This window comes from Medicago truncatula, chromosome 8 (genome assembly GCF_003473485.1).
Source record: "Medicago truncatula cultivar Jemalong A17 chromosome 8, MtrunA17r5.0-ANR, whole genome shotgun sequence".
NCBI classification, from domain to species: domain Eukaryota; kingdom Viridiplantae; phylum Streptophyta; class Magnoliopsida; order Fabales; family Fabaceae; genus Medicago; species Medicago truncatula.
This window is the reverse complement of record NC_053049.1, coordinates 38,803,206-38,830,677: the sequence shown is the minus strand read 5'-3', so window position 1 is coordinate 38,830,677 and position 27,472 is coordinate 38,803,206. Positions and strand designations below refer to the sequence as shown.

The 27,472-nt window shown below is 35.4% G+C and overlaps 3 protein-coding genes across 4 annotated transcripts; 1 reads left to right on the top strand and 2 right to left on the bottom strand.

Annotated features, from left to right (window-relative positions):
- Window positions 1-104: 104 nt before the first annotated feature.
- Window positions 105-8,971, top strand: LOC25501762 (calmodulin-binding transcription activator 4). Of its 2 annotated transcripts, none has more exons than XM_013591132.3 (13): window positions 105-409; window positions 775-906; window positions 1,415-1,530; window positions 2,074-2,162; window positions 2,418-2,463; window positions 2,828-3,272; window positions 4,700-4,803; window positions 4,926-5,016; window positions 5,479-5,702; window positions 6,281-6,954; window positions 7,221-7,803; window positions 8,063-8,350; window positions 8,617-8,971. In XM_013591132.3, exons 1-13 carry the CDS (start codon window positions 379-381, stop codon window positions 8,698-8,700), a joined length of 2,907 nt encoding a protein of 968 aa, XP_013446586.2. In that variant the 5' UTR covers window positions 105-378; the 3' UTR covers window positions 8,701-8,971. The 2 variants fall into 2 exon arrangements, with proteins under 2 accessions (XP_013446586.2, XP_024629208.1); XM_024773440.2 differs by having other exon boundaries at window positions 4,923-5,016.
- A 547-nt stretch (window positions 8,972-9,518) lies between these two features.
- LOC25501761 (nuclear transport factor 2A) lies at window positions 9,519-12,245 on the bottom strand. Its single transcript, XM_013591131.3, has 2 exons — window positions 11,808-12,245; window positions 9,519-9,885 (listed from the first exon to the last, which is right to left on the bottom strand). Exons 1-2 carry the CDS (start codon window positions 12,102-12,104, stop codon window positions 9,811-9,813), a joined length of 372 nt encoding a protein of 123 aa, XP_013446585.1. The 5' UTR covers window positions 12,105-12,245; the 3' UTR covers window positions 9,519-9,810.
- A 4,054-nt stretch (window positions 12,246-16,299) lies between these two features.
- LOC25501759 (histidine kinase 3) lies at window positions 16,300-22,593 on the bottom strand. The gene is made up of 10 exons (XM_013591128.3): window positions 21,532-22,593; window positions 20,888-21,169; window positions 20,395-20,564; window positions 19,867-20,079; window positions 19,591-19,777; window positions 19,457-19,508; window positions 19,129-19,358; window positions 18,918-19,016; window positions 17,339-18,471; window positions 16,300-16,992 (listed from the first exon to the last, which is right to left on the bottom strand). The coding sequence occupies exons 1-10, from the start codon at window positions 21,862-21,864 to the stop codon at window positions 16,779-16,781; spliced, it is 2,913 nt and encodes a 970-aa protein (XP_013446582.1). The 5' UTR covers window positions 21,865-22,593; the 3' UTR covers window positions 16,300-16,778.
- Between the last annotated feature and the right edge of the window lie 4,879 nt (window positions 22,594-27,472).

The following is a 27,472-nucleotide window of genomic DNA, read 5'->3' as shown; positions in this document are numbered from 1 at the left end:
TAAATTTGTCAAAATAAAAAGTATTATTTAAAATGTAAAGTTTTTAACATGATTCATAAATAAAATATCTTATTACCTTTGTTGTCTTGGTCTTACCTGGTGGAGTTGTTGTTTGTTTAATACTAAGCACGTTGGCCTTACTCTTCAACTTTTCAATTCAACCCCAGACAGACAGCTCCAACTCCAACTCCAACTCCAACTCCATTGTCTGTCCGTATCTATAACCTTTTTTCCTCTCTCTTTCTTTCATTTCCATTTTCCACCTCCGTGTGAAACCAAATCACTTCTTTCTCTGGCGTGTGTTTTTTTCTTTTTTCACTACAACACAACAAATTCTACGGTTTCAAGAATATCAATGTTCTCTGACTTTTGATTTGAATGTCCAGATTCAATAATACCATGTCATCTGGTAACCATATTTACTTTTTCTGTTTAATCTCTACTATTACTACTGTTTTTTTTTTATGAGAATGAAAGGGCGTTGAATTTAATTTGACTTGGTAGTAGTTGAAGTGAACCACATCACATGTTGTTAATAGTATATTCTCTAACCATGCTTTATTATAAAAGTTGGAATTTGGGACAATTGATTTGTTCTGTATTGAGAAGAAAATTTATTTTAAGTTAGTACACTGTAGAATTCTCATCAAAGCAGAAATAGGAATTATTCTTTTCTGCTACTATGATAAAAAAAAAAATTGTTGGAAAAGTGGGGGAAAATGATAGGAAGGTTTTGACTTCTAATTGAATTATCAATTATAATTGTTGCCTCAGGTTACGAATATGATATCGATGATCTGTATCAAGAAGCTCAAAGGAGGTGGCTGAAGCCTGCAGAAGTGATGTACATTTTACAGAATCATGAAAAGTATCAGTTCACTCAAGAGCCCCCGCAACAGCCAACAAGTAACATCTTTGTTCTCTTTATCCCCACCTGATGATAGAAATGATAATTTCACACCTTTTACTCTTCCCTTGTTAAGTAACTGTAGTTACTTTGTAGCTTTTTACTTGTATAGTTGTATACAAGGTGAAAACACCAGAGACTTTACATAATCAAGTGTGTAAAGTATAAGCGCTTATCATATAAATGCTTACGTATAAGCTATTTTTATGACCAAAGATAAAATAAAGTCAAACTGTTTCCATATAAGCTATAAACCGAAAACAGTTTATGGACATGTCACAAGCAGTTTCTTCTATAAGGTCTCAAACAGTCTCAGAAGTGTTTTTGTCAATATGTAAACTTAAATAAGCTAGTCTAAACAGACTGTTAAGAGGAATAGATTCATTTGATTAAGTTTTCTGTTGTTCCATTTCTTGCTCAATTGTCTTTCATAAGATCCTTTTTGTTTCTTTAGAGTGATTATAATTGCTGCTGCATGTTAACATTATCAATTGTTCTTCTAAACAGGCGGTTCGCTGTTTCTGTTTAACAGAAGAGTATTGCGTTTCTTCCGGAAAGATGGTCATGCCTGGCGGAAGAAAAGAGATGGAAGAGCTGTAGGAGAAGCCCACGAGCGGCTGAAGGTGCATTATATGTTTTTATGTTCTATGTTTATACGTTGTTCGTGAAAAAGGAAAATATATCGGCGGCAACTAATGTTAAGAGGAGTCCCGGTCATGGGAATGTTGTTCATATTATACATGTAAAAGAGGGTATAAAATGCATAGCACCCCTGGGTTATTAAAATAAAAAATACATTTTCAAAACTTTGATAAATGTCTCAAAAATACAATGACCGGGATGCTTCATGAAATCTTAGTATGAATGATTCATGTTATGTGAACATGAAACTTGATGTTTAAAGTTTTATAACCCTTTCAAATTTCAAGATGCTTTTGTAAAAATAATAAATTATCCATCTTGCAATTACGCTTTTTATACATTGGACAGAACCAATTCCTGTTTTGTAATTATAGTACTTTTAGCCTGTTTTGAAAACATAATTCACTTTCTATGGCTATATTCACGACTTTTGGTCAACATTTGTTTTGCAATGGTATTCCATATATTGATTTTTTTTTATTTTTTATTTCACTTTAAATAATCACACTAATCTGCATGACTAGGTTGGAAATGTTGAAGCCATAAATTGTTACTATGCACATGGAGAGCAGAACCCTACTTTCCAGAGGCGGAGCTATTGGATGTTGAATCCGTGAGTTAATTTTTGCTGCAGCCTAATTGCTCGTCCCTCATACTATCAAGCTTATTGCCATATGTTGTATATCCTTTAAAACGAACATACAATATTCATTTTTTATAAAAGCACATACTAAAAGTAACTAAATATAAAATGAATTGCAAAGATTTTAGGTTTTGAAATGAATTCCACCTTCAACATACATAATTTGATCATCTATATGTTATTGTAGCAGTTGTCATAACCACTTGTGCTGTTGTTTCATGGCAGGGAATTTGACCACATTGTTCTCGTTCATTACAGAGACACAAGTGAGGTGAGTCTTCAGAACATGATTCCAGATAAGCATAATAACAGTACTTGTTATTTTCTATAATGTACCTACAGAAAAACTTCGGAAAGGAATCCATTTGTGCAATATGGTTTAATTTCCTATCATGTTCTTCATTAGTTACTTTACAGTTTAATACTTCCTTCTTTTGCACTGTTAGCTTTTAAAATAGAATTAATATAGTTATTTTTCCTGGTTTGTTAAATTGTAATCATTTTCCATATGACTCCTGTAATAATCCATCCATAAACTGTTTATATATTTTCTTAAGCTTGTTCTTGTATGGCAAAAAAAAAGTGATGAAAATACTGTGTTATTCACCATGTTTATTTGTACTCACATGTTGTAGGGAAGGCTCAGTTCTGGACCTGGCACACAATTGTCACCGGGTTCTTCTGCGTATAGTCCGACTCCTAGCTCATATAGTACTCAGAATCCAGGGTCAACGTCCGTTGTTTATGACGCCTATGAACCTAATCAGAGCTTCTCCAGTCCTGGATCTGCAGAAGTTACCTCTTATAACAATGGAATGAGTTACTCAGAAGGAGCAGAAGCAGAATCAGAAACCTCAGCTGACTTTAAGGTTACTCAAGCTTTGCGCCGATTGGAGGTGCAGTTAAGTTTGAATGAGGACAACATTGAAGAAATTGCTCCCTTCTACGACGAGCATGAAGCTGCCCGCGATTCCAAACCACAGAATCATCAAGGGATGATGTGCAAGCAAGAGGAATCTGCAGCTCTCTCTGGACCAGTTAACCAGGGGCTATTTTATGATGGATATAATGGAAGGCAAGGTAATATAAAAAAAACTTGAGCTGTTGAGAATGTATACATGCATTTAATCAGTGAAATATCTGGGTCCTCAATCTGTATGCTGTTTTAGTATGTATGCTCCCTTATAGACGACTTTCTTTTACTTATCTAACTGATACTTGTCACATCTTTTTCTCGCACGGATAGTATTCTGTAATTGTTGATTGGAATTTGTAGCAGAACTGGAATTTGTAGAAGAACTATTTAGATTAAGTTTTTAACAGCTATCATACCATAATAAATCTTCTTATTTGCTGCCTTCTGTGGTAAAATTCTCTTGTGCAACCCTGATTCCCCAATTGTTATATGCTGGTTGTTTTGTGTGAATAAAAGGAATGTTGGAAAAAATAAAAAAAAAAAGGTTTGAAACCACTCTCTCACAACTAGGTTACTTGTATTTCACATTATTCCAATCGAAACTCAAGTGATCTCAAGATTCACATGTAAAAAAGTGGAACAATCTTTAAAGGTTCCATAGGAAATTCCTTGCTACATAATGTATGAAAATTTATTTTCCCTATTTCATGGTTGACAAGTAAAATAAATAGTCTTGTCTTGAAACATTTCATGTGGCTGATGAGTCATATGAAAACTAGGTTAGCACTTGACTAAGTCTTGAACGATAGCTATAAAGCTCAAAGTTTGAGAGAAAAGGCTTGATATTATTGAAAATGATGTTGCAAAGAACACAGTGTTACATGGTTATAGGGTGGTAAGTGGTGGCATCTGACCTAAATTAGGACTCTAATTAAACAAGAAAAATACTAAAGTTAAGGAAAAAGTTCAAGAAAAATACAAATAAGTAGCCAAAGCTCATGCTTAAGCAATGGATTTCAGGCTTAAAAAAGGCTCAATGACGTAAGCCCTAGCTGTGACATTGACAGGATTGAAAGGAGCTTTTCATTGATATTGTACCAGCCCTGTAACTCTGCTTAGGACCTCTGATTAAACGAGGAAAATACAAAAAAAAAAAGCCACAAATAAGGCTTAAACAATGGATTTTGGGCTCAAAATCAGCTCAATCACGTAAACTCCTGTTGCGACAGTAACAAGCTTGAAAGGAGCTTTACATTGATATTGTATAGGCCGTATAACTTCACTTAAGCCCATTTAGCATCATTGGACTGCATGTTTATGCTGCTGACACTTAGCCTGCTTTAGGCACCATTTCACCACACTAGCTGCCAAAGGTTTGCTTATGAAATTGTTGTGGTTTTGGCTCTACTCCAATTTCCTCCTCAAGCTAGTTAGTTTTTTCATCCACTGTAAACCATATCTTCTTTCATAATTTGAATTTCAAGTGAAATTTAGCGCTGTCCAGATCTTGTTTTCTCCTCTTCGTTAAAATTAAACATCAACTGCTAAGAGAGGAGACTATAAATGCTAAAAGTGGTGTATATTCTTGTAGGTGATAGTGGTGAAAGTTATCATGAATTACTAGACCATGATTTCCCTGATGAAAATGAAAAGACTTTATCATGGAAAAATGTATACATGCCAGCAGCAGGAAATGTAAGTATCGCTAGAACATATTTCACAAAATTTGTATCATTTGCCAATTTACGTTTATTCAGATCTTGATATAAAAAATTTCTTGTGTTTCTGCGATTCTTAAAATTTGATATTTAAAGCAGGAGAGTTCACCATCTTCTTCATTAAGGGAACCAGTTACGAACCCGGAAAACTATTGCTGGACAAATTTCAACACTGATAATGCTGGAAACTGTATGATTTACTTTCACCTTATCAATTTAAGGTAGTCAGGAACGAGTCCCAGCACGTAGGATCGCACGATCTTACGTGCCACAGCACCTCGACCGTGCTTCGATCCTACTTACAAACCGTGTTTTCTCTGTTTTGCTCTGTTTTCTCTGTTTTTTGCCATTTTTCCTCTGTTTCCTCTGTTTTTCTCTGTTTTATTGCTTGGTTTCTCTGTTTTTCCTCTAATATCTCTGTTTTTATGCTTGGTTCCCCTGTTTTCCCTATATTTTCCCTATATATTTCTCTCAATTCTATCGACAACCTAACGATCCTACTTACAAACCGTGTTACGTTCCTCGTGTTTATGTTCTTTCACCGGCCGACCGATCCTACGTAGGAACTCGTTCCTGACTACATTTATTTAACAGTTTTTTTTGGCTTATTGTGGAGTTCCTTCCACCTCTGATGCGCCTCACATGTTATCAGCTGTTTTCTCACTACCTCAAGGTGTTGGTGAAGTCACACTTCCTCCATATTCTTCTTTGGATGAAACACAAGAAAGTCGTTCTAGCTACTATTCGACATTGTTTGACCAAAGCCAAATTGGAGCATCTCATGATGCAGGTTCAAGTTTAACTGTTTCACAAAAACAGAAATTTACTATTAAGGCAGTCTCCCCAGAATGGGGTTATTCCTCTGAGACTACAAAGGTTCGTTCCTTTCTAGGCTGATTGCTTGCATGCCTTACACTATGATTTATGACTGGTGGTATCTCTGAAAATGAATGTGTTCATTCTTGTTATTAACATTTTTTATACTTATGACTTACCTAGGTTCCTGAAAATCTTTAGAATCTATATATGACCTTGTGGAAATCTATATGAAATTGGTTTGGTAATGTGCAATTATATATAAAGCCCATGCTATTTATAAATAAGAGTTTAATTGGGTATGCATTGTCAGTGAAAACAAAAATTTCAAACGCATCTAATTGTATTTCACTGCATAGATATTTGAGGAGACAATTTAGGAATTTAATACAGCAAAGTAGCACAATGAATCAATAATCAAATGCATGTGTAAAACATTTTTACAATAACACTGTATACAAATTAAATTAAATCCTTAAATAATCAGGTTAGGATATGTTGCTCATGCTTTGTGGCTTTGGACATTTAAGCTTAACTAGTTTGGAGCATATCTCTCTCTAACTTTCTTATCTTAAAATGATTTGGTATTATCGATGCTTGCCTGATTTGATTCCTAAAGCTCGATGTGCTATGCACAGGTTTTCATTATTGGGTCTTTTCTGTGTCATCCCTCTGATTCTGCCTGGGCCTGTATGCTTGGTGATGTTGAAGTTCCTGTTGAGCTAGTTCAGGATGGTGTAATGTGTTGTGAAGTTCCATCTCACATTCCTGGAAAGGTTACTCTCTGCATTTCATCTGGAAACCGGGAGTCATGCAGTGAAGTCAGAGAGTTTGAGTATCGTGATAAGATCAAGAAGTTCACCGACCCTGCTCCATTGGAAAGAGAAGCCACTAGAACTCCAGATGAGCTGTTATTACTTGTTAGATTTGGGCAGATGCTCCTTTCTGAGTCATCTGTAAGTAATGATAACAACGAATCGGGAATTTTCATAAAACAGAAGGCTGATGATGATTCATGGAGCCATATTATAGAGGCTCTTCTATTTGGCAGTGAAAATTCTTCTGGTACTATCAATTGGCTTCTTGAAGAGCTACTAAAGGATAAGCTACAGGTGTGGCTTACTTCCAGATCCCGGGAAGTTGATGAAGAGATGGGATGTTCTTTGTCCAAGAAAGAGCAGGGGATCATTCACATGGTTGCTGGGTTGGGTTTTGAGTGGGCCTTGAACCCTATTCTCAGTTGTGGTGTGAATATAAATTTCCGTGATGTCAATGGGTGGACTGCCCTTCATTGGGCTGCACGTTTTGGGAGGTAAAACTCAAACTGCTTGCTATTATGTTAGTTTTTTTTTTTTTTTGGTGATAAATGTTAATATTTCCATTCAAGGTTCAAATGCATAGTTTTATATTCAGTAAACAAAAAATATTGGTTAATCCAGCCATCTGCCAAGACTGATGATCGTATCAAGAATAATCAATAAAAGCCTGAATTATTTAGAAGACACTTTCATAATTTGGCTGATCCTTTTTAAAATATTCTTGATGTTTTTTGACTGAAGTGTTTGTTATTCCATACAGGGAAAAAATGGTTGCATCACTTATAGCTTCTGGTGCATCTGCTGGAGCGGTGACAGATCCAAGTGCACAAGATCCAATTGGTAAAACTGCGGCATCCATTGCAGCTAGCAGCAGGCATAAGGGACTGGCAGGGTATCTTTCAGAGGTAGCTCTAACAAGCCATCTGTCATCTCTTACACTGGAAGAGAATGAGCTATCTAAAAGTTCTGCGGAGCTTCAAGCAGATTTAACTGTTAGTAATGTCTCCAAGGAAAATATTGCTTTCAGTGAGGATCGGACCTCACTTAAAGATACCTTAGCTGCTGTCAGAAATACAACTCAGGCAGCTGCACGGATACAAGCTGCTTTTCGTTCACATTCATTTAGAAAACGGAGAACAAAAGAAACAAATGGTGTTATGAGCGGACATGATATAAGTGCAAGTGGTGTTGGTGACATGCCAGAGCTTTATGCTATGTCAAAACTTGCCTTTCGAAACTCACGTGAACATAATTCAGCTGCATTATCAATTCAGAAGAAATATCGAGGTTGGAAAGGTCGCAAAGATTTCCTATCATTGCGCCAAAAAGTAGTGAAGATACAGGTAATGGAAGTTAGCATAACAATTTGACCTGAAAAATCGAAATGATGAGAGCTATATGGATGTTATTCTTATATTTATATATTAAGTAGCATTCATGATTCAATGACAGAGATATAAATTGATTTGAGAGAGAGAGTACTAACTATACTAGCATTTTTCATTCAAAAAAATGAAGAGATAAACAGTTATAGGAAATACACATGTATACCTTCAACTGCATTATTATCAAGCTTCAGTTATTTCTAATTTATTTGTGTAGGCTCATGTGAGAGGTTACCAAGTTAGGAAGCATTACAAAGTGTTATGGGCAGTTGGAATCTTGGACAAGGTTGTGCTAAGATGGCGGAGAAAAGGAGTCGGTTTACGGGGCTTCAAACCAGAGATGCAGGTTAACGAAAATGAAGATGAAGATATTCTCAAAGTGTTCCGAAAACAGAAAGTTGATGTGGAAATTGAAAAGGCTGTCTCAAGAGTACTGTCCATGGCCAAATCTCCTGATGCTCGTGAGCAATATCATCGCATGCTTGAGAAGTATCGTCAAGCCAAGGTAAGTTAGTCGTCAAAGCAACAAAATGAAATCTTTTGATTATATTTTGGCTGTCAGTACCTCTTTTCTTTAGCATTTGATTGTTTTCCATCCTATAAAAAATGATAATTTGCCACTCACATAATCAAATGTTTTGCATGATGCCTCCGTAGGGGCATTTTATACCGAGAGTCAGAAGTAACCATGAAGATCTATAAACCATTTTGACTTTACAGTGTCATTCATTGCTTTTTGTTACAATGTATAAATTGGCAACTCTTTTGCAGGCTGAACTTGCACAAACAAGTGAAGAAAAATCGGTAACAACTTCTGTAGAAGATTTTTTAAACATGGATGATGATTTTTACTAATATCCCTGGGGAGCAACGCTAGCCTTACTAATTTCAACTCTATTGAATTATCAGTTTCCGGCATCAACATTCCGTTGGTCTTTGTATTTGTATCTAGATGCTTAGAACAAGCTGACATGTTAGTTGTTAAAAAAGTAGATTGTATGTATATTGGTGATCATGATGTGGAAGTGATGGTGAAATTATTATGTAAAGTATAAAATGGTCTTGAATGCAGTAGGACATGGTTTCGAGTTGAACAGACTAAGTTATTTTGACTTGCTTTTGCTCATGATATCTTCAAAATTAGCTTGTGGACAGATTTAATAGGACATGTTGTTGAGGATGTGTGAGTTGAATGCTTCGGTGCTTTTTGGAGCAAGTGGTATTAGGGACTCGTAGTACCAACAAATAGTAATAAACCAACACACTGATATAAGTGGTAGATATTTGATAACTTAAATATATTTCGAGGAATTAATCTCCATAAAAAAGTATATAGTTATGAGTAATATCAACATGTTCCTCCAATCTAGTCATTGGCATAGGTTAGTTTTCACCATGTGATAAATAAATTTTGTCGTTCGATCAAATGAGATAATAGAACTTATTAATCCAATGGTAAAAAAAAATTGTGCATGGTGCAAGACTATTTTACTTATGCACATTAGACAAAACTATCATTTTAACCACATACTCTTTTATATAAACCGTGATTATCATTTTAAAGGAAGAAAAACCAAGATAAATTGGTTTCCTTGTGCAGCTAACAGTCGATTGCAAGCTTAACCCTGCTGCTGAAAATAACAAACCTTCATGCAGGAAACAAACACAGAATATTGTGATAACTTGCATAAACCAATTTGTTGAGAGGTAAACTGAATAGAGATGAACGGGTCCCAATCAGAAATATATTGGGTTTTAAATCACCCATACCCAGTAAATATTTCGGAAATTTATCCGTGAAGCTGTTTTCTGACAAATCACAACAGAAACTTCTAAACACAACATGCACAATTAAGCATTTAACACAACCAACCAAAATGAATCCATTTTCAAATGTGAAATCTGAAACAGTTATAAGCAAACATCTTTTGTGGCCTTTCAGGTCATATATTTGATGGTCTATCTTTAGGCATAGTTCAAACGAAATATGTCATTCATCACATAATAGCTTCCTTGCGGTGTTGGCATCAAATGGAACATCTGAAAACAGAAAGTTATAATTTAGTTATTAAAAGAAACTATGAATAAGACCATGTGAAAAAAATCGAAAGGTCAACAGAGTGCCATAAATAATTCTAACTATACAGGAAACAAAATCATACTATCAACAATATCAGAGCACGTGTATATGTATCTGCGTAGCAACCAGAAATAAAAATGTGCCATGCAGAAGTACACCAGAAAATTCAAAATGTAAGCACCATTTCAATGAAATGATACGACTTGGAAATCCCATCATTTCACCAAATAACCATATACAGACACTATCTTCAAGTAATTTGAAGCATCGTTCTGAGAATAAAAATGACACCAGTAGTTACTTACTATACCAGCTTCTCAATATTACCAAGTCCATATTTCATACTATTACAGTAAGCAGACTTAAAACACCACTTCTTTAAGTTCCATCAAGACATAAATTGTCACAATCACACAAAATATTTCTTTTATGTTATCTGTAATCAAAACCACCTTCATTTATCACCACAAATTTGATCCTTATCTTTGGATATTTCGTTATCAAGAAGACCAATCAATCAATATCATAAATCTCTCAGTTGGAGAACAGCCCCTCTGAACTAGGGACAAAGAAAGGATGGATGGACAATAATGGATGGGTAAAAGATAAATCATCATTAAACAATTTAACACAACAAAAGCTTTTTCCTTACATACGAGGTCAATCAGATGGATCTAATAATCATCATAAAACATGTCTAATGACAGATCACTGTCTAAATCCTCAATTGTTTAACCTACAACTTTTCCATTTCCTCTCTATCTCGAACTAATGGACTATCACTCCTTACTTTTTTTTTTTTTTTTGAAAACTCGGTTTCCGGCCCAAAGACCGACTAATCCGAAGGGTTCAATCCCACCATCATTTAAAGCCAGGGTGCTCTGTATGGACTAGCCCACCGAAATTGGCACCGTGGAAAATCAAACTTGAGACCTTGAAAGGAGCACACTGCAAGGTCTCAAGCCAACACCACCAGGCAAACCCAAGTGGGTTACAATTTCTCCTTACTCAACCTCGTCAATGTTAACATCGACATCCAAACCTAGTTGCCAAGTTCTGGTTGTTTGTTCTAGTAAGGATCGCCACTTTTTAGAGAAATAAATTTGGAGTAAACCACCAAACTAGTCTCTGACTTTGTGGGCTCTTGAGTAGGTCCTTGAAATTAGAATATCTCAAAATTCCTAGACTCTATTAAACTATAAAGTTGGTCCCCATATTTTACTACTTACTGTCAATTTAGTCCTTATATTTCAACCTATGAAGCACAGACACGGACACCAACATGCCAACACCGATAATTTGAGAAAATGACAATTAAGTGTAATCACATGTGTCAGTGTCTGGTGGTGTCATACGGCGACGCATGTCCGACACTAGGACACGACGGTCTACCCTGTCAACACGATCAACCAACTCTTGAATTGTGCGGCAATCCTCTTTGTAGATCATCGGTCTTTGTTTTGCCATGGTTTGAATTGGGAAATTCGGTTCTTGGTCTGATACATAGGGCAATCCACTCGAGTATGCACCTAATTTGAGTTGTATGTGCTTCATAGATTTCAACGACTTGCTATCAATTTGGTCCCTAAATTTATCCATGTAATACTTATAATCACTTCAGTCCCTCCCTGACTCCTAAAAGGACTAAAATGAGTAAAAATTGACATAATCAATGAGTTTTTTTTTTAAATATTAAGACCTATTAGAGAGCGCTCTACAAAGTGAGGGACAAATTTGTTGGTTCACTCAATAATTTTGGTAAAAAAAATGTAAGATTTGAAGCTTGATCCTAAAAAATACAATTTAAAAAAATTCTATAATCTTACACATATAACTATCATCTTATCATAATAAAAAAAAAAAAAAAAAATGAAAATCTGACCTGGCTGAATTTGAGGGCGTGTTGTTCACCAGCGAGTTGAAGATTACCGCTGACGAAGACAAGCATGCCGCCGTTGGCACCGGAAGGTTGACAATCGACGGTGGTGATGGAGTGATGACACTGCTGGAAAGGAAGGGAAGTAAGTTTGGCAACGATGTTGGGGGAACCTTGAATCTTCTGACCTTCGAAAGTGAGCATGGAACCTTCTTGGTAAAGAGTGGCGAGTCCACCACGGTTGTTATCGAATGTTGTGTAGTAGTGCTCCACAAATGCCTTTGCCAACACGTCTGGATCCATCTCTCCCTCTCCCTCTCCCTCTCTTCTTTCTCCTCTATATATCGATCGTCTTTCGAATTTGATTCCCAATTCTTTTAGAACACTTGCAGCAAAAATATTTTGAGTTAAATATATTTTTCCTCCTTTATTTTTACTAAAAATTTGTTTTCATCATTTTTTTTTTTTTAAGGAATCGTTAGATCAAACATTTGAAACTAGACAATAAACCATTGTTGATGAGAAAATTGTTTCTTATCTGTTATAATGACAATGCATAAACTTAAAATGGGTTGGATCAAAAATAAAGAGGAAGTTAGAAATAGATTCACAAATAGGCATGGCAACAAAACTCATACCCGTGATTACCCGTCCGAACCAAACCCAATTTAACGGGTTTTTCCCGTTTTGACTGGGTTTGGGTATGGGTTTTTCCCGATCTCAAAACACGGGTATGGAACGAGTAACAGGTATTTAGGTACCCACCCCGAACCCATACCCAAATCCATCCCAAATGTAAAAAATTATTTTATGTTGATATGTTATGTTATTTTGTTTGATAATTGCAATGTTAATAAAAACTACCATTGATATTTAAAGGATCAACTAAATCATTTTGTCTAACAAATATGGATGGCAATGGGCTCCCAATGGGCAGGGTACTATAATGCCCGTCCCGATACCCGCGTTTGTAAAAAATGCCCGTACCCGAACCCATACCCTTGTGGGCAACAATTTTACTGCCCGTCCCCATGCCCTATGGGCATCTAAATGCCCGTACTCGCGTCCATTACCCGCACTTTAATACAAAAAACAATAAAAAAGAAAAGAAACATAACTGAATTTAAATCAATACATAAAATTTTGCAAATAATAGTATTTTGCCAAATCAAAAGCATTCAAAGTTTATATGAAAAATCAAAATTTGAATCATTATCATTGACAAATGAGTCATAACGACTTAGATACTTGTAAAAATGTTACAATTAACTAATTAATTTTAGTGGTATATAAATTTAAATATATATATAATATTATATTTATATATATGCGGGCTGCGGAGCGGGCTGGGGATTAGAGTGCCCGTGCCCGCGCCCATGCCCGTTAAAGTTTGCGGGTAATTACCCGAGTCCGTCCCCACACCCATAAGTGCGGGTATTTACCCGCCCATTGCGGGCATTTTTTGCGGGTGCCCGATGAGCTTGGGTCGAATTGCCATCCCTACTAACAAATGTGAAAGTGAACTTATTGTTGGATAATGTATTACAACGTTGCTCTTGGGGATGCTAAAAAACTTCTATTTTTTAATAAAAAAATTATTCAATGCGGGGACGGGGATGAGGCGGGGATATCCGAACCCGTTGGGGACGGGGATGAGATTCAATTTCTCATCCCCGTTGGATATGGGTAGGTTAACAGGTAAATATATGAGAATCGGGTATGGAGATGGGGAAGGTAAAACCCGTCCCCATCCCGCCCCATTGCCATACCTATTCACAAAATTGTAAATATTGATAAAAATAATATATCATTTGCGTAGTAGATTGAAAAATACAATTCAAAAATTATAAAGGTCTATTTGTTAACTTAGTGTTATTAACGATGTTACATGTTAAGTGGATATTTCACGTTTCATATAAAGGACTCATTTTTCTATAAAATTATGTCATCTCATAAACAAATTCGTTACTAATTATATTTGTGCAAACGATTGATTACCAGCAACTTATCCCTGCATAAACAAATTAGGTTCTAATGAGTAGTATTGATGTGTGATCAACATGGAGAAATGAAAAATTTAGTTACTATGTCATATCATAATCAACATCGATAAAATTTTATAAAAAATAAATAAATAAAAAAAAAAAAAAAAAAAAACCTATTTTGACTAACATTTTCATATATTCATATATGCATTTGTTAATTTTTTTTTTACTTATCACTTTACAATATCATATATGTGTTTTTTTTTTTATAGGAATTTTATATATTTATTAACAATGATTCTTCAATCATTTTGCTCTCTTTATATCGTGTGATGTTTGGAATTTGATTCTTCAATCATTTTTTTTTTTCTTTTTCATTTTTTATTCATAGAATCTTTCTTTTTGTCTTTTTTTTCCTAGTAGAATCTTTCTTTTGTCTAAATAATAATGGATTAATTAATTCCTTTTTTTATGAGAAACATAAATAAATAAAAACACAAACTAGGTTCGATTGAATTGGGTCGGATCCAAAAACAAATGAGTGAATTAGGAACTTTGCTCTTGAAACGGTAAGCATCGACCAAAATAGTGTCACATTAGTTATGCAAATTGATAAGTAACATTCTTAAAATTAAAATAAAAATTATAAAATATAATTTGAAATGGTTTCTTTGTAAACTTGCGTCTAGAAATGCAATTTAACCCATAAATGAGGATCCAAGTAAGAACCGTCTTGTTTAAGGCTCGAAGATAGAGAATTTTTCCTCGTACAAGTGGGAACAGGGGAGAAAGTTCCCAAGGCTCACACAATATGTATAAATTTCATTTATATGTGATATTTATTTATTGTTGTGGAGTCTCACGATAATGTAATAATTTTTTATTTATTATATGATCAAACTTTAATTTTTTTACTACTAATTTGATTGAAAATAATAAAAATTTGATACTTTTTTTAATATTGATGTGGTCCGAATTGAAATTCGTGGAGACAAGGATGAAGAGAGGATACTCGCCGAGGCGGTGAAATGAAACGAGAATGGGGACCATTTCTAATGGTGGGAAAGTACTTCGTACCTGCTCCAGCCCCACTTTGTTGACATCCCTACTTATGTCATTAGAGGCTATAACGTTGATGGCACATCTATATCACCTCATTAGAAAAACTAATTATCATCTAAGGAACAAATTTGTTACTAATGGCAATAATACAAGGATTGATTAGACCTTCGTGCACAAATTAATACTTGATATAATAGCATTGATGTGTGATCAACAGGAAGAGTCGCAAATTCAATCAGTGTATCATGACATAGCCTCTGTTTGGTTTGGCTTTTGCAAAGCCAGAATCAATTATGGAGCATTTCAAAAGCAATTCTGCAATATTTAACATGTTTGGTTTGGCTTTTCAAAATAGCTTTTATCCTCCAAAAGCAATTCTAGTTGAAGCTACAATTCCTAGCTTCTTACTTTCCTAGAATCAATTCTACACCCTCAATTCTATTAATTCCATCCCTGCCCTCATTAATTTTTCTAACCCTTCTCCAACCGAAAGCACAGTCATTCATCATGATGATAGCTCATCTAACTTGGATCAATCACAAGTTTTAAATGTAGTTTCGTCGTCAGAGATGGATCGCGTTCGAAACATAATCCGCAATGAAATTATTGAGCACAGGCAAAATAATTAGTATTGTACTTTAAATTATTATATCAATATTTTAGTACTATAATACACATTATGTTAGTTTTGTAATAATATTTTAATACTCTATTGCACTTTAAATTCTATTATCTATTTGTAATTTTTATTTTCATGATGTTAGTATTGTAATACCTTATATTTTAGGACTATATTGCACTTAATTATCTTAATTTAGTCATTTCTATTTATTTGTATTTAACTATGTCTATTTTGGTAATTATACATTCAAAAGTAATTTTGATCAAAACTATCCAAACAACAATCATTCTGTTTAATCAATTCTGCATTATTGCATCCAAACATAAATCAATTCTGTCAGAATCAATTCTGTCAAAATCAATTCTTTCAGAATCAATTCTGTCAGAATCAATTCTACACACCTCAGAACCAAACACACACATAGTCTATAACCGCAAAAGTTTATAAAAATACTATTTTGATCTAACAATTTTGATGACCAATTTCTCTAATCATTCAAAAAGTAAACCGATCAATTCACCTTGCCCCTATGTTTACATACAAGTGAATTGGGTTGGATCTGCTTGGTTTAGATTAGCAAAAGTATACTTGACCAAATCATAACACATCTTCCTAAACTTTCATTTCATAATCTCAGCTGGATGGAATCCCATATAGAGATGGAAGTTTACATCCCTGCACATGAATTTTGCTGGACTAGGCTGCTTTTGAGATCCCAACCAAAAGAATATTTGCATTAGGCATGACAAGGAAAAGCAACGATAAATCAAGAACCTCAAAAATCTACTGATTGGCTAAATAAATGGTAGACCACTCTTACACTATACTATAGTATAATTTATTTATGTACATATCAGTTACAATATTTGAAAGCCAAATTCCGGCACTTTTAAGAACACAAGGAAGTGAAACTAATGTAGTACTTACTTTTATTGAGTCATATATACATGTTTGATGGTACCTTTGTTTCCAAGAACCTACTCTCCTTTATTTCACTTCAATCAACCTAATACATACCCATAAATAACTATTACATGCCTAAACTACACAACTTTACATGTAACATAGACAAATTAGAGACTGACTTTACATGGAAGAATCAATGGGTTTTGATGCTCTTTACAACCAACTACAACTTGGATCCTACTATGCACACTCCCTATCACAAAAACAATATTCTAAATCAGGGATCTTTCATAAACAGCACAAAAATTAAAATGATGAACCAGTTCAACATTTCCTCCCTTTCGTGTGATGATGAGATAGATAACATTCTTTGCAGAAATACCAAAACTTTTCTGCTTCTTTTCAAGATGACAGGAAAAACCGAGAAACTTCCCGATAAAGTTGTTCGGCTTCAAATGGTTTTGAAACATATCCATCCATTCCACACCTTAGGCATTTCTCATGTGTAGCCTGAATTACATCCGCTGTCATCGCTAAAATCGGCACATGCCAGTTTATAGATGCTTCCCTGTTTACATTCTGTTCCATCTCTCTGATTCTACCTGTAGCTTCAAAACTGTTGAAAAATAATAGTAAATATTAGCAACTTTTAACACAATGATGATAGTATTTTTAGAATTGATAATTACATAAATTGTGGTATTTCTGTGGCAAGAAGTTAGAATTTTTGACACCTTGTGTGTCTTCTATGTAGATTACTATTAGACTGTTTTTACAATTAATCAACTTAATGCAAAAGCTTTTCCTTTTATATAACTGTTAGGTAAAAAAAATTCAATTATTATGTTATATCAACAAAATACTTTAAGAAAATCTTCACATTTTTTATGTGGAAATTTCAAAGTTAACTCCAAACTATGAATTATCAAATTTTGGAAAAAACAATAAATCTTATTGCATACCCATCCATTTCTGGCATTTGAATATCCATGAAACAGGCGTCGAACTGATGAGGGGGCTTCAGCGAAGAGATAGCATCTTTTCCACTACTAACACAAACCACATCTGCTCCGTACTTTTTCAAAGCACCAGCTGCTACTGCCCGATTCACGCCATTATCATCAACAATTAGAATTTTCCTCCCAACAAGAAGATGGCTAAGAGACAAATTTTGAAGGTCCCTGTTTAAAGTTCTCTTGTTCCTAACATTCATCTCTCGCTGTAGTGACGCAGCAAGCATGCTTGCCCTGAGTGGTTTTGTAATGATAGTAGGATTATCAACATCTGACATTACACTGCTAGTTTTAGAAGAGTTACTAGAATTAACAAGAATGAATAACTTTGGAGGAAAACCGTGGTTGACTTTCCTTGTGCTATCGAAAAAATGAGATGACATGCTTGAATCTCTATACCAAACTTCCTGCTCAATCAATACCATGTTGATAACTGCATTCCCTTTGTTTATGGTTGACAAACCTTGGTTCAAATCTGAAACCTTTTCAACGTGAATGCCAAGACGTTGGATGTGATATTGAGACACTTTTGCTCTAATAGGTCTTGGATCAATAACCAATGCATTCATACCCTCAAATTCTGAAGATGCAGGTTTAGATTGGTCGTTGATTTGCGGTATTTTACACTCATTGGAACTGAGGAGCCCATTGGCAAAGACAGCAGTAAAAGTGAAAGTGGAACCAGTTTTTGGTTCACTTGCAAATCCAATTTCACCATTCATGAGGCCAACCAAACACTTGCTAATGCTTAGTCCAATACCAGTTCCTCCATGTTTTCGGGAGATCGACGAACCTACTTGCATGAATGGAGTGAAGATGAGAGGTTGAGATTCTCTAGGAATACCGTCACCTGTATCTTCAACAGATACAATCAAATTGATGAGATCACTAGAGGTGGAAGAGAAAGAACCAAGTGGTCCCTCTTGACTGAAAGCCTTGAATCCTTTCCAACTCAGGCAACTTTTCACAACAGGGAAACCGCTCAATGTATTTTCTGGATTTGATTCATTGTCAACCTCTATAGAATGAACAATCTCCTCAACAAGATGGATAGTCACAAAAATGTGTCCTTTGTCTGTGAACTGCAAAACAATTACAAAATCAATTTTCATGATATATACACCATCAATTTCTCTAAACTACTAGTCATTCTTGGCTGTAACACTGATTCATAACATTTTTACCCATTGTTAAAAAATTACATGAGTAACTTCCATGCAATAGTATGATATCTGACTAAAAGCATGTTTGGTTTGACTTATTTGAGTTTATCTGCTAGCATAAGCACTTGTGAAACTGTTTGAGAGATCCTATGAAAACAGCTTATGACATGTCCATGAACTCTCTAGGATAGCTTATGAAAACAACTTATAGCTTAAATGAAAACAATTTGACTTTATTTTATCTTTTGTAATGGAAATAGTTTTTACATAAGCACTTACATGATAGGTTCTCATGCTATAAATGCTTAAATAAATTATTTATCCAAACATTTCCAAGTAACATGCATGATTAATAAGGTTCTTACCTTAATTGAGTTGCCCATGAGATTAGTAATTATTTGCCGAAACCTTCCAGGATCACCTATTAGCAGTTTAGGAACTTGATCTGACACATAAGCTGCCAACTGTGATTGCCAAACAATTAAATCATGAAAAAGAATGAGCTATAATTAGACAATGCATGTTTTGAAAATTTCACTATGATCAAAGTGCATCAAGAAATGAAAAATATATTACCTCGACTCCTTTTCCCTGGGACTTATCAGAAAATAGTGACAATACATCATCCAAAATCGAACGTATGTCAAAAAGCACTGCCTCAAGCTCTAGCTTACCAAATTCAATCTTTGCCTGATCCAAAACCTCATTTATAAGTGACACTAGAGCTTTTCCACTTTCCTGTGCTGTTCTGACATATTCCTGTTGAGTTACATCCAAATCTGTGTCCATAAGCATATGCATCATCCCTGAAAATGCATTATTGAACAAAGTTATGGTTTAGGGAGTCTTTCCTATGTAGAAAATCAGACACTGTATACTAAACCATAGACATTAGAAAACTCACCTAAAACACCATTCATTGGTGTTCTGATTTCATGGGAAACAGTGGCAAGAAACTGCAATTATAATTGGTCAAGTCCGTGTAATTAGTGCAGGCTAAGCCAAATTATTAAACAAATTAAAAAGTTAATTGCATACCTGGGATTTTGCAACATCGGCTGCCTCCGCACGTTTTTTAAGCTCCATCATTTCATGGTAATCATCTTCTACTTTTGCAATTCGATTCACGGTGGCATAGAAAATATGTCCAACAAGGAGAGCAATAACAAGAATGCCACTTGAAGTATATATTGCAGCCCATGGCAAAGGCGGTTTCTGTTTGAACCTGTGTAAGAATCGGACTTAAATGTCATTCATTTATTGCAAACTACGCTGAACATTAAGGAGGACAGAGGTGTGAAGCATTACTAATACCTGCAATGCATCTCATGTTTCCTGAAAGGGTCACCAAAGTTAAGAGTGCTGACATGATTGAACACATCCCCTGATATATTTGAGCCATACATGGCAATTGGATGAGTATGATTTGTAGTGTCATATACATTAACAATTACACTTTCCTTGCTAGCAAGTTGCTCAAGTAATTTCTCCACTAATGACTCAACATCAAATACCCCACCAAGATACCTGTTTAGCAATATACAAGAAATTAAAAGGCTACTTCTAAAACTAAACTGTATTCATGAATTTTTTTTCTCTCCAAAAAATATCACGATTCACGGCTGCTTATGCCAAGAGATAAGCTCAAATATGTCAATCCAAACATGCCCTAATTATGGTTAACTAATTATGGTCAAATATGTGAATGGAGTGTTTAGTTGCTTGGTAGACTAATTACTTCAGAACTTTAGATAAACCAAAGGCATAAGCTAAACTATATAAATGAACAAAGAACAAACTAATGGCATGAGAAATTAATCAAATTCAAAAATATATGCATACCCATTAGTCGCTTGAAGCCTTTCATTTGGGGTTGCATTTGATGGAAGATATCTCTTGTAGACGGCAAATGTAAGGATAACACCTAACCGATTTGATTTGAGAAGCCTGAAGGGTGCCGTTAAAACCCCTTTGCCTGATTCTCTTGCACGCAGCACATTATCACGGTCTTCCTGTTGAAGAGCAAGTGAATATAACAAATGTCTAATTCTTAAAAGAGAGTTCTGTCGTCCATGTAGTCCTATCTGACTCGATGAATTTGTCTCTACAGTTGTACACAAGGATACATGTATATAGACACAAAAAGTATATTGCCCTAAAGCTTGAGCAAAGTGTGAATGGATTCAAATTATCACCAGGACATTTAAGTCTATTGTATAGCATTTTCGCAAATGATTTATCTATTCTATGGTTCAAATATCCATTAGGTATACTGATTCAGCTGAAAACATTGGTCCTTCAAAAATTTAACAAGAAACTTACGACATAAACATACCTTTCCAGAAAGCATATCAACAGAAATGACATGTGAAATTGTATCTTGTGCAAATATGACAGGAGCATATTCTTCCTGAAGAGGGGATGGCTCCAATTCCTCTACAGCATAATCGTTCTTATGAACTGGATTCTGCTCTAGAGTATCCATTCTCTTAATAATCCAACCTTGCTGCTTCTCAAATTGTTCCCTTTCATAATGAAGCACTCTTACAGCATATGCCACACCACTTGTTAGAGGCCTCTCAAAAGCTGTTCTTTCTGTGTAGCTAGCAAAAGTTCTCTGCATGTTTTACAAGTCAGATTGCTGTCCCAATCAAACAATAAGATTTTAATCATAAAAGTAGCACCGATATGACATATTGACATCGTACACGACAGTGGCACGTCAAACGGGCAATAGTTTGAGAAAATAAATTAATTGAATGTAACCATGTGTGTCGATGTGTCCGCACCGAGTCGTGTCAGACAGCGAACACACCTTTTATAAAAAAATGTCAATACTTTATAAGATTAGAGATATAATTAGTCCTGCTCTGCAAGAGTCGAATTGATCAGGAGTACCAGCATCCGAACCTTGCCTAGAACAATTTTTATCAAAGGGTTGGCACAAAAAAAAAAATTACATATAATGAAAATAAGTACCTGATCAATGGCTGAGGGACTCTTAGCATGATGAAAAGTTGAGATCAAAATAGACATAGCTTGAATATGGTTCATACTAACATTAAATTGATCCTGAACAATCCTAGCCCTTTCATCACACATGCTAGCAAGAGTTTCTTTCCTCTTCTCAGTAGCTTGTAAACTCATAAAGCAGAAGATCCACAAAGACACTACAGTCCAACCCAATACCCATGTCAACAAAAGCTTTCTCCATAACTCTCTCTTCACTCTCTTTGACCCAATATACTGATAGTACTGTTGATTGATTTTGTAACCATTCCCTAAAATCTTCTCCCACCATTTCAACCACATCTTTGTATATGTGACTCCACTGTTGATGAATACTTACAACACCTAATCACTAAAAAATGTTGTGAAAAATGAACTGCATAGAATCTACCTATTTTCTACTACTAACTATTAACTACTAAGCAAGTTAAAGTGAAAAATGAAAAGAAAAAGAAAAAATAATTAAGGATGTGACCTTGATAATAAGATGCTGGCTTATCCAACCAAATAGATTAAATTTAAGAAATGCAAATCAACACTAGAATTTGTGACAAATAATAAGAAACTAACACACCCTTATAAAATAAAATAAAGGAATGATAAGATTCTGGTTCCCAACTCTCAACAGAAAATTGATACTATTTGTTATTATCTTGTCAGGTAGCAGCTACCAAAAGGAGGGGCCAATAGGAAAGCTACAAAAGATTCGAATTGTATCATCATTCTACACAGAAACTCTAGCATGAACTAACTGCAGGGTCGTATTCTATATACCAAAAATAAGAACAACAGAACCACGTGAGTGTTCAAGGTTTGACTCTCTGTCTCTCTATCTTCTAGTAGAAAGATGATTATAATGAGTTCATGTAGTTGAGATGAGAGAATTTGCAAAAGAAAGAGGATAAGAATATGCAGCAAAAATATTTTGAATATTATAAGCCATTGTCTCTGTGACTCTGTCCAAAAATGTCCAGTTGAGAAAATATATTATATTGTTTTAAAACGAAAAAATCATTGACATGAAAAAGTTTATTATATATTATATTTTTAGCATGGTACAGTTAATAATGTAGAGAAGAGAAAGGTATGATTCCACTCAGCAGAAATAGCAACTTTTCTTTACTTTGTGACTGTTCACATCCCTAGTATTCGTCCACTTCAGTAGACAACTTCTTCACGCATAGTCGTTAGTTAGCTTGCTTAGCTATGTGCGTACGTGCGTATGTTTGTTTTGCTGTACTTTTTTATTGCCAAAACTACCCCTGCATGGAACCAAAATTTCAAGAATAAGCATCACTTTTTTAGATGCTCCCATATTATATACTTTACCAAAATTGTCATTGGCCATGGATAACAGCGAGGGTCAAAAAAGTATGCATGATGAGAAATTCTCGACTCAAGGTGTTATTTTTCTTTTCTTTATAATTTCACTGTTTAACTTTACACGGTAATCAGACACAAAACTTATCTATCTAACTGATAAATTAACATATATAACTGGTCCAACACGAGGGAAAATGAGAGAGAATTTATGTATTTGTCACCACTTTATTAATTGGAATTGGAATTGGAATCAGTGATTGTTTTAACTTTCCAGCTACGCAAATGGAAAGATATGTTAACCTGCCACTAAAAATAATTTGACTTTATTTTATTTTTAAAACTTATGTGAGAAACACCTATTTTATACAATTGATCAAGTTGCTTTTATAAGCATGTCTTGAATGTTATTTTATATATGAAATTGAAAGCAATTCCCAGAAGGTTTAAAACGCCTTGAAGAGACAAATAATCTAACTCTAGACACCAAAGTAATAAAGGTCAAAAATATCACACTACATAAATGTTGTCGTAACAAACACTTCTTCTAACCAAGGAGTGAAATCCGGGGAGATATGTTTACCTCGTAGGAGGCAACAAGAAGCAAAAGTTTGACAAGGAATTGGGTATGTGGCCGTAAATTCACTAGGAGCTCAGGGACAATATAGTGATTTGTGATGGTGAAACAAGTGAAGGGCCAAAGTGGTTGGGGAGCATCCAAATAAGGAGGGAAAAAAATTGCTATTTTAGGTGGAAAGCAAGCAGGAGCAAGAATAGATGGCCCTTTAATCAAGAAGTGGCCACGTAGTGATTAGGACATAATGAAAATGATTGTCACATGTTTAAAATTTGAGAAATCATATTTGTTCAACCATTATGTGACAATTTTTGGACAATTTTCGCTCTCATATTCACATGAGATTTTTATTATCTCTCTTTCTTTTTCTCTCTCCATTGTTTTTGACCAATAAAAAAAGAGAAAAGTAAGGTTGTCACTAAAATTGTCATCAATTAGATGTACAAATATCACTGCTGAGGCATTTTATTCTTGAAAGTTCTATATTTAAAATTGACAAGTTATATAATATGGTGGACCTTATCCAATCTGCACTTGAAATTTGTAAGAAAATCAAACAACAATAGACCTCGACTCACAAAAGTTGAAGTTAATGATCATCCTTTTAACCTCAAAAACATGTTAGATTTTTGGAATTTAATTGTGTATCTAATGTATCATAAATATAAATTATAGCATATCTATCTATACGGCATACTTTTAGAATTTAGGATTATTGAGATAGTTGATTAGAGAGCAAGTATGATAGGATTGAATCGTCATTTAGATTCATATGTTAGGTTTTCACCAAATGTGTAAGGTTGGATGAGGTAACGTTTAAATAGTTAAATAATTGAAGGTTGTTATCTCTCGTTGAGTTTTACTGAATGGTTCAACTCATCATGATTCATTAAAAAAGAGAGCATCAAATTGTAAGGGTTTTGTGTGTGTGGAAATGATAAGAGCAATAATGAGAGCAGAGAAAATAAAGACAGCTATAATAAAATTCCTTCTTAATTCATCATAGTGTTATTCAATGCAAGAATTCAGTACATATAGGCTAGCTGTAATCGAATTCCCTGAACTCAAGGTTGACAGCTCACTAGTAGTATTGTTTGTTCTTATCCTTCTATTACAAAGCTGACTCACTATCAAATAGCAAGTTCTAGATACAATGACTAAGACTAAATAGAAGGATCTAGATCCTATGATGAAATGTAGCCCTTCAATACTAGACACCGTCTCTCAGCCATTTGGGCTTGACCCGATTACGTTTGCTGGACCTTAGTTTCACAATTGGGCTTGCCTGGAACTTCCTCCTCTTCTTCTAATTCAGAATTGTCACTGGATGTGTCATAGGTTATTACATCCCTTGGTGGATCAAGAGACACCTTGTCCTCAAGGTGAAAATTAGGAAAAGTGTTTGTTATGTCATTGTAATCCTCTCATGTAGAGTCTTTTGGGTACAGACCTTGCCACTGGATAAGGACTTGATGACTATCATCAACCTGTTTCCAATCCAAAACTGCTAAGGGCTGAACTTGTGGTTAATTCCCTACAGTTTGAGGTGGTAATTCCAACTCAGGGCTGTCATTTCCATGTGCTGGTTTGAGCTTAGATGCATGAAAAACGGGATGTATTTGACTCTGACTTCGAAGTTTCAATTTGAAAGTCACTTCTCCAATTTATTCTAGGATTTTGTAAGGTTCATAAAACCTTTTGGACAACTTATACACTCGTTTTCCTGCCACAGAAGTTTGACGATACGGTCGCAACTTGACAAGCACCCAATCACCTACTTTGAAGGGGTGTGGTTGGCGACGTAGATCAGCATAGTGTTTCATTGTAGCTTGGGCTTTGTTGAGTTTATTTTTTAAGAGCTGCAGAATTGTGTCTCTGTCCACTAATTCTTCATCTACGGCTTGGATGTGACAAGATCCAGATATGTATATTGGAAGAGACGGTGGTGGCTGACCGTATACAATCTGATATGGGGTGAACCTTGTGGAAGTGTGAACAGCTGTGTTGTAATGCCACTCAGCCCAAGCTAAGTATTTCCCCCATTGTTTCGGTTTCTCGTGAACAAAGCAGCGTAAGTACTGCTGGAGCAACTTGTTAACATTTTCAGTCTGCCCATCGCTTTGAGGGTGATAGGTAGTGGACATTTTGAGCTTGGTACCGCTGAGTCGAAACAGATTTTGCCAGAAGTGACTGAGGAAAACAGGGTCTCTATCAGACACAATACTCTTGGGCATTCCATGTAACTTACAAATCATTGGATGAACAGCTCATCTACTTTTACTACTGTAAAATGTGTTCCTAACATACCAAAATGTGCAGCTTTGGATAGCCCGTCCACTACTACAAGTATGACAGTGTGATTTTGAAAGGAAGGGAGCCCAGTGATAAAATCAAGAGAAATCTCTTCCCAAATTCTTTTTGGAATTGGTAGTGGCTGTAAGTTTCCAAAGGGCAGGGCATGGGGTGGTTTTACCTGTTGACACGTCAGGCACTGCTTAATAAACTCATAAGTATCCTTTTTCATTCCGAACCAAAAGACACTCTCCTTTAGTCTCTCATATGTTCTGTTTACCCCGCTATGTCCACCAATGGGGGATGAATGAAATTCCTCCAAAATAATTTGTTTAAAGGGAGAGGCAGAGGGAATGAACAGTTTCCCATTGAAGAATAACAGACCATCCAATATCTTAAAATCTGGCAGCGCCTCTGGATCTTCTACGACTCTAGAGAGGAGTTGTTTGAACTGGGAATCATTCACCAATGAGTCTTTTTATCTTCTGAATGAACTCCAAGTGAGGCACAGACAATGCTAAAGAATGAGCACGAGAAAGAGCATCAGCGACGCGGTTCTAGGCCCCTGGTTTGTAGATGATTTCATAGGTGTACCCCAGAAGTTTTGCGAGGTAGAACTGTTGCTCAGGAGTTTGAATTATTTGGGTCATGAGTTCACAGAGGCTTCTTTGATCTGTGTAAATAATGAACTTTCGTCCCAACAGATAAGTTCTCCATTTTTAACTGCAGAAGTAATTGCACATAATTCCTGAATGTAAGTTGATGTTGTTAGCATCTTTGGACAGAATGCTTTGCTGAAGTAACAAATTGGATGGTTATTCTGAATCAGAACTGCCCCCCATTCTGATCCCTGAAGCGTCAGTTTCGATGATGAAATCCTCATTAAAATTGGGTAAAGCGAGCACCGGTGCTTCGGTCATGGCATGTTTGAGTGTATCAAATGCAGTTTGAGATGCTGCTCCCCAGTCAAACGCGTCTTTCTTTAATAACTCAGTTAGAAGTTTTGCAATTGTAGCATAATTGCAAACAAACTTGCGGTAAAAACCAGTCAAGCCTAGATACCCTCAGAGATGCTTGACCGTTTTTGGTGTTGGGCAAGATAACATAGCTCTGACTTTCTCTGGATCAGGTGTCACTCCACCCAAGGACACTATATAACCCAAATACTCAATAGATGGTTGAGCAAAAGAACATTTCGACCTTTTCAAATAAAATTGATTTTCCAGCAAGCATTTAAACTCGATTTCCAAATGTTCAATGTGAGTTTCCAAGGATGGACTATAAACCAGAATGTCATCAAAAAACACAATGACAAATTTGCGTAAATAAGGATGAAATATACGATTCATGACACCTTGAAAAGTTGAAGGTGTGTTACTCAAACCGAAAGGCATTACCAATAACTCGTAATGACCCTAATGTGTACGAAAAGCTGTCTTTTGAACATCTTCCGGTGACATGCGGATTTGGTGATAGCCAGAACGTAGATCCAGTTTACTGAATCATCTGGTTCCATGGAGCTCATCCAGCAACTCGTCAATGGCTGGAATTGGAAAGCGGTCTTTGAGTGTGATAGCATTAAGTGCTTTGTAATCTACACAGAATCGTCATGACCCGTCTTTTTTACAAACTAACAAGACAGGAGAAGAGAAAGAGTTTGAGTTGTGTTATATAATTCCAAAATTCAACATTTCCTTAATCTGGGATTCAATTTTTGTCTTT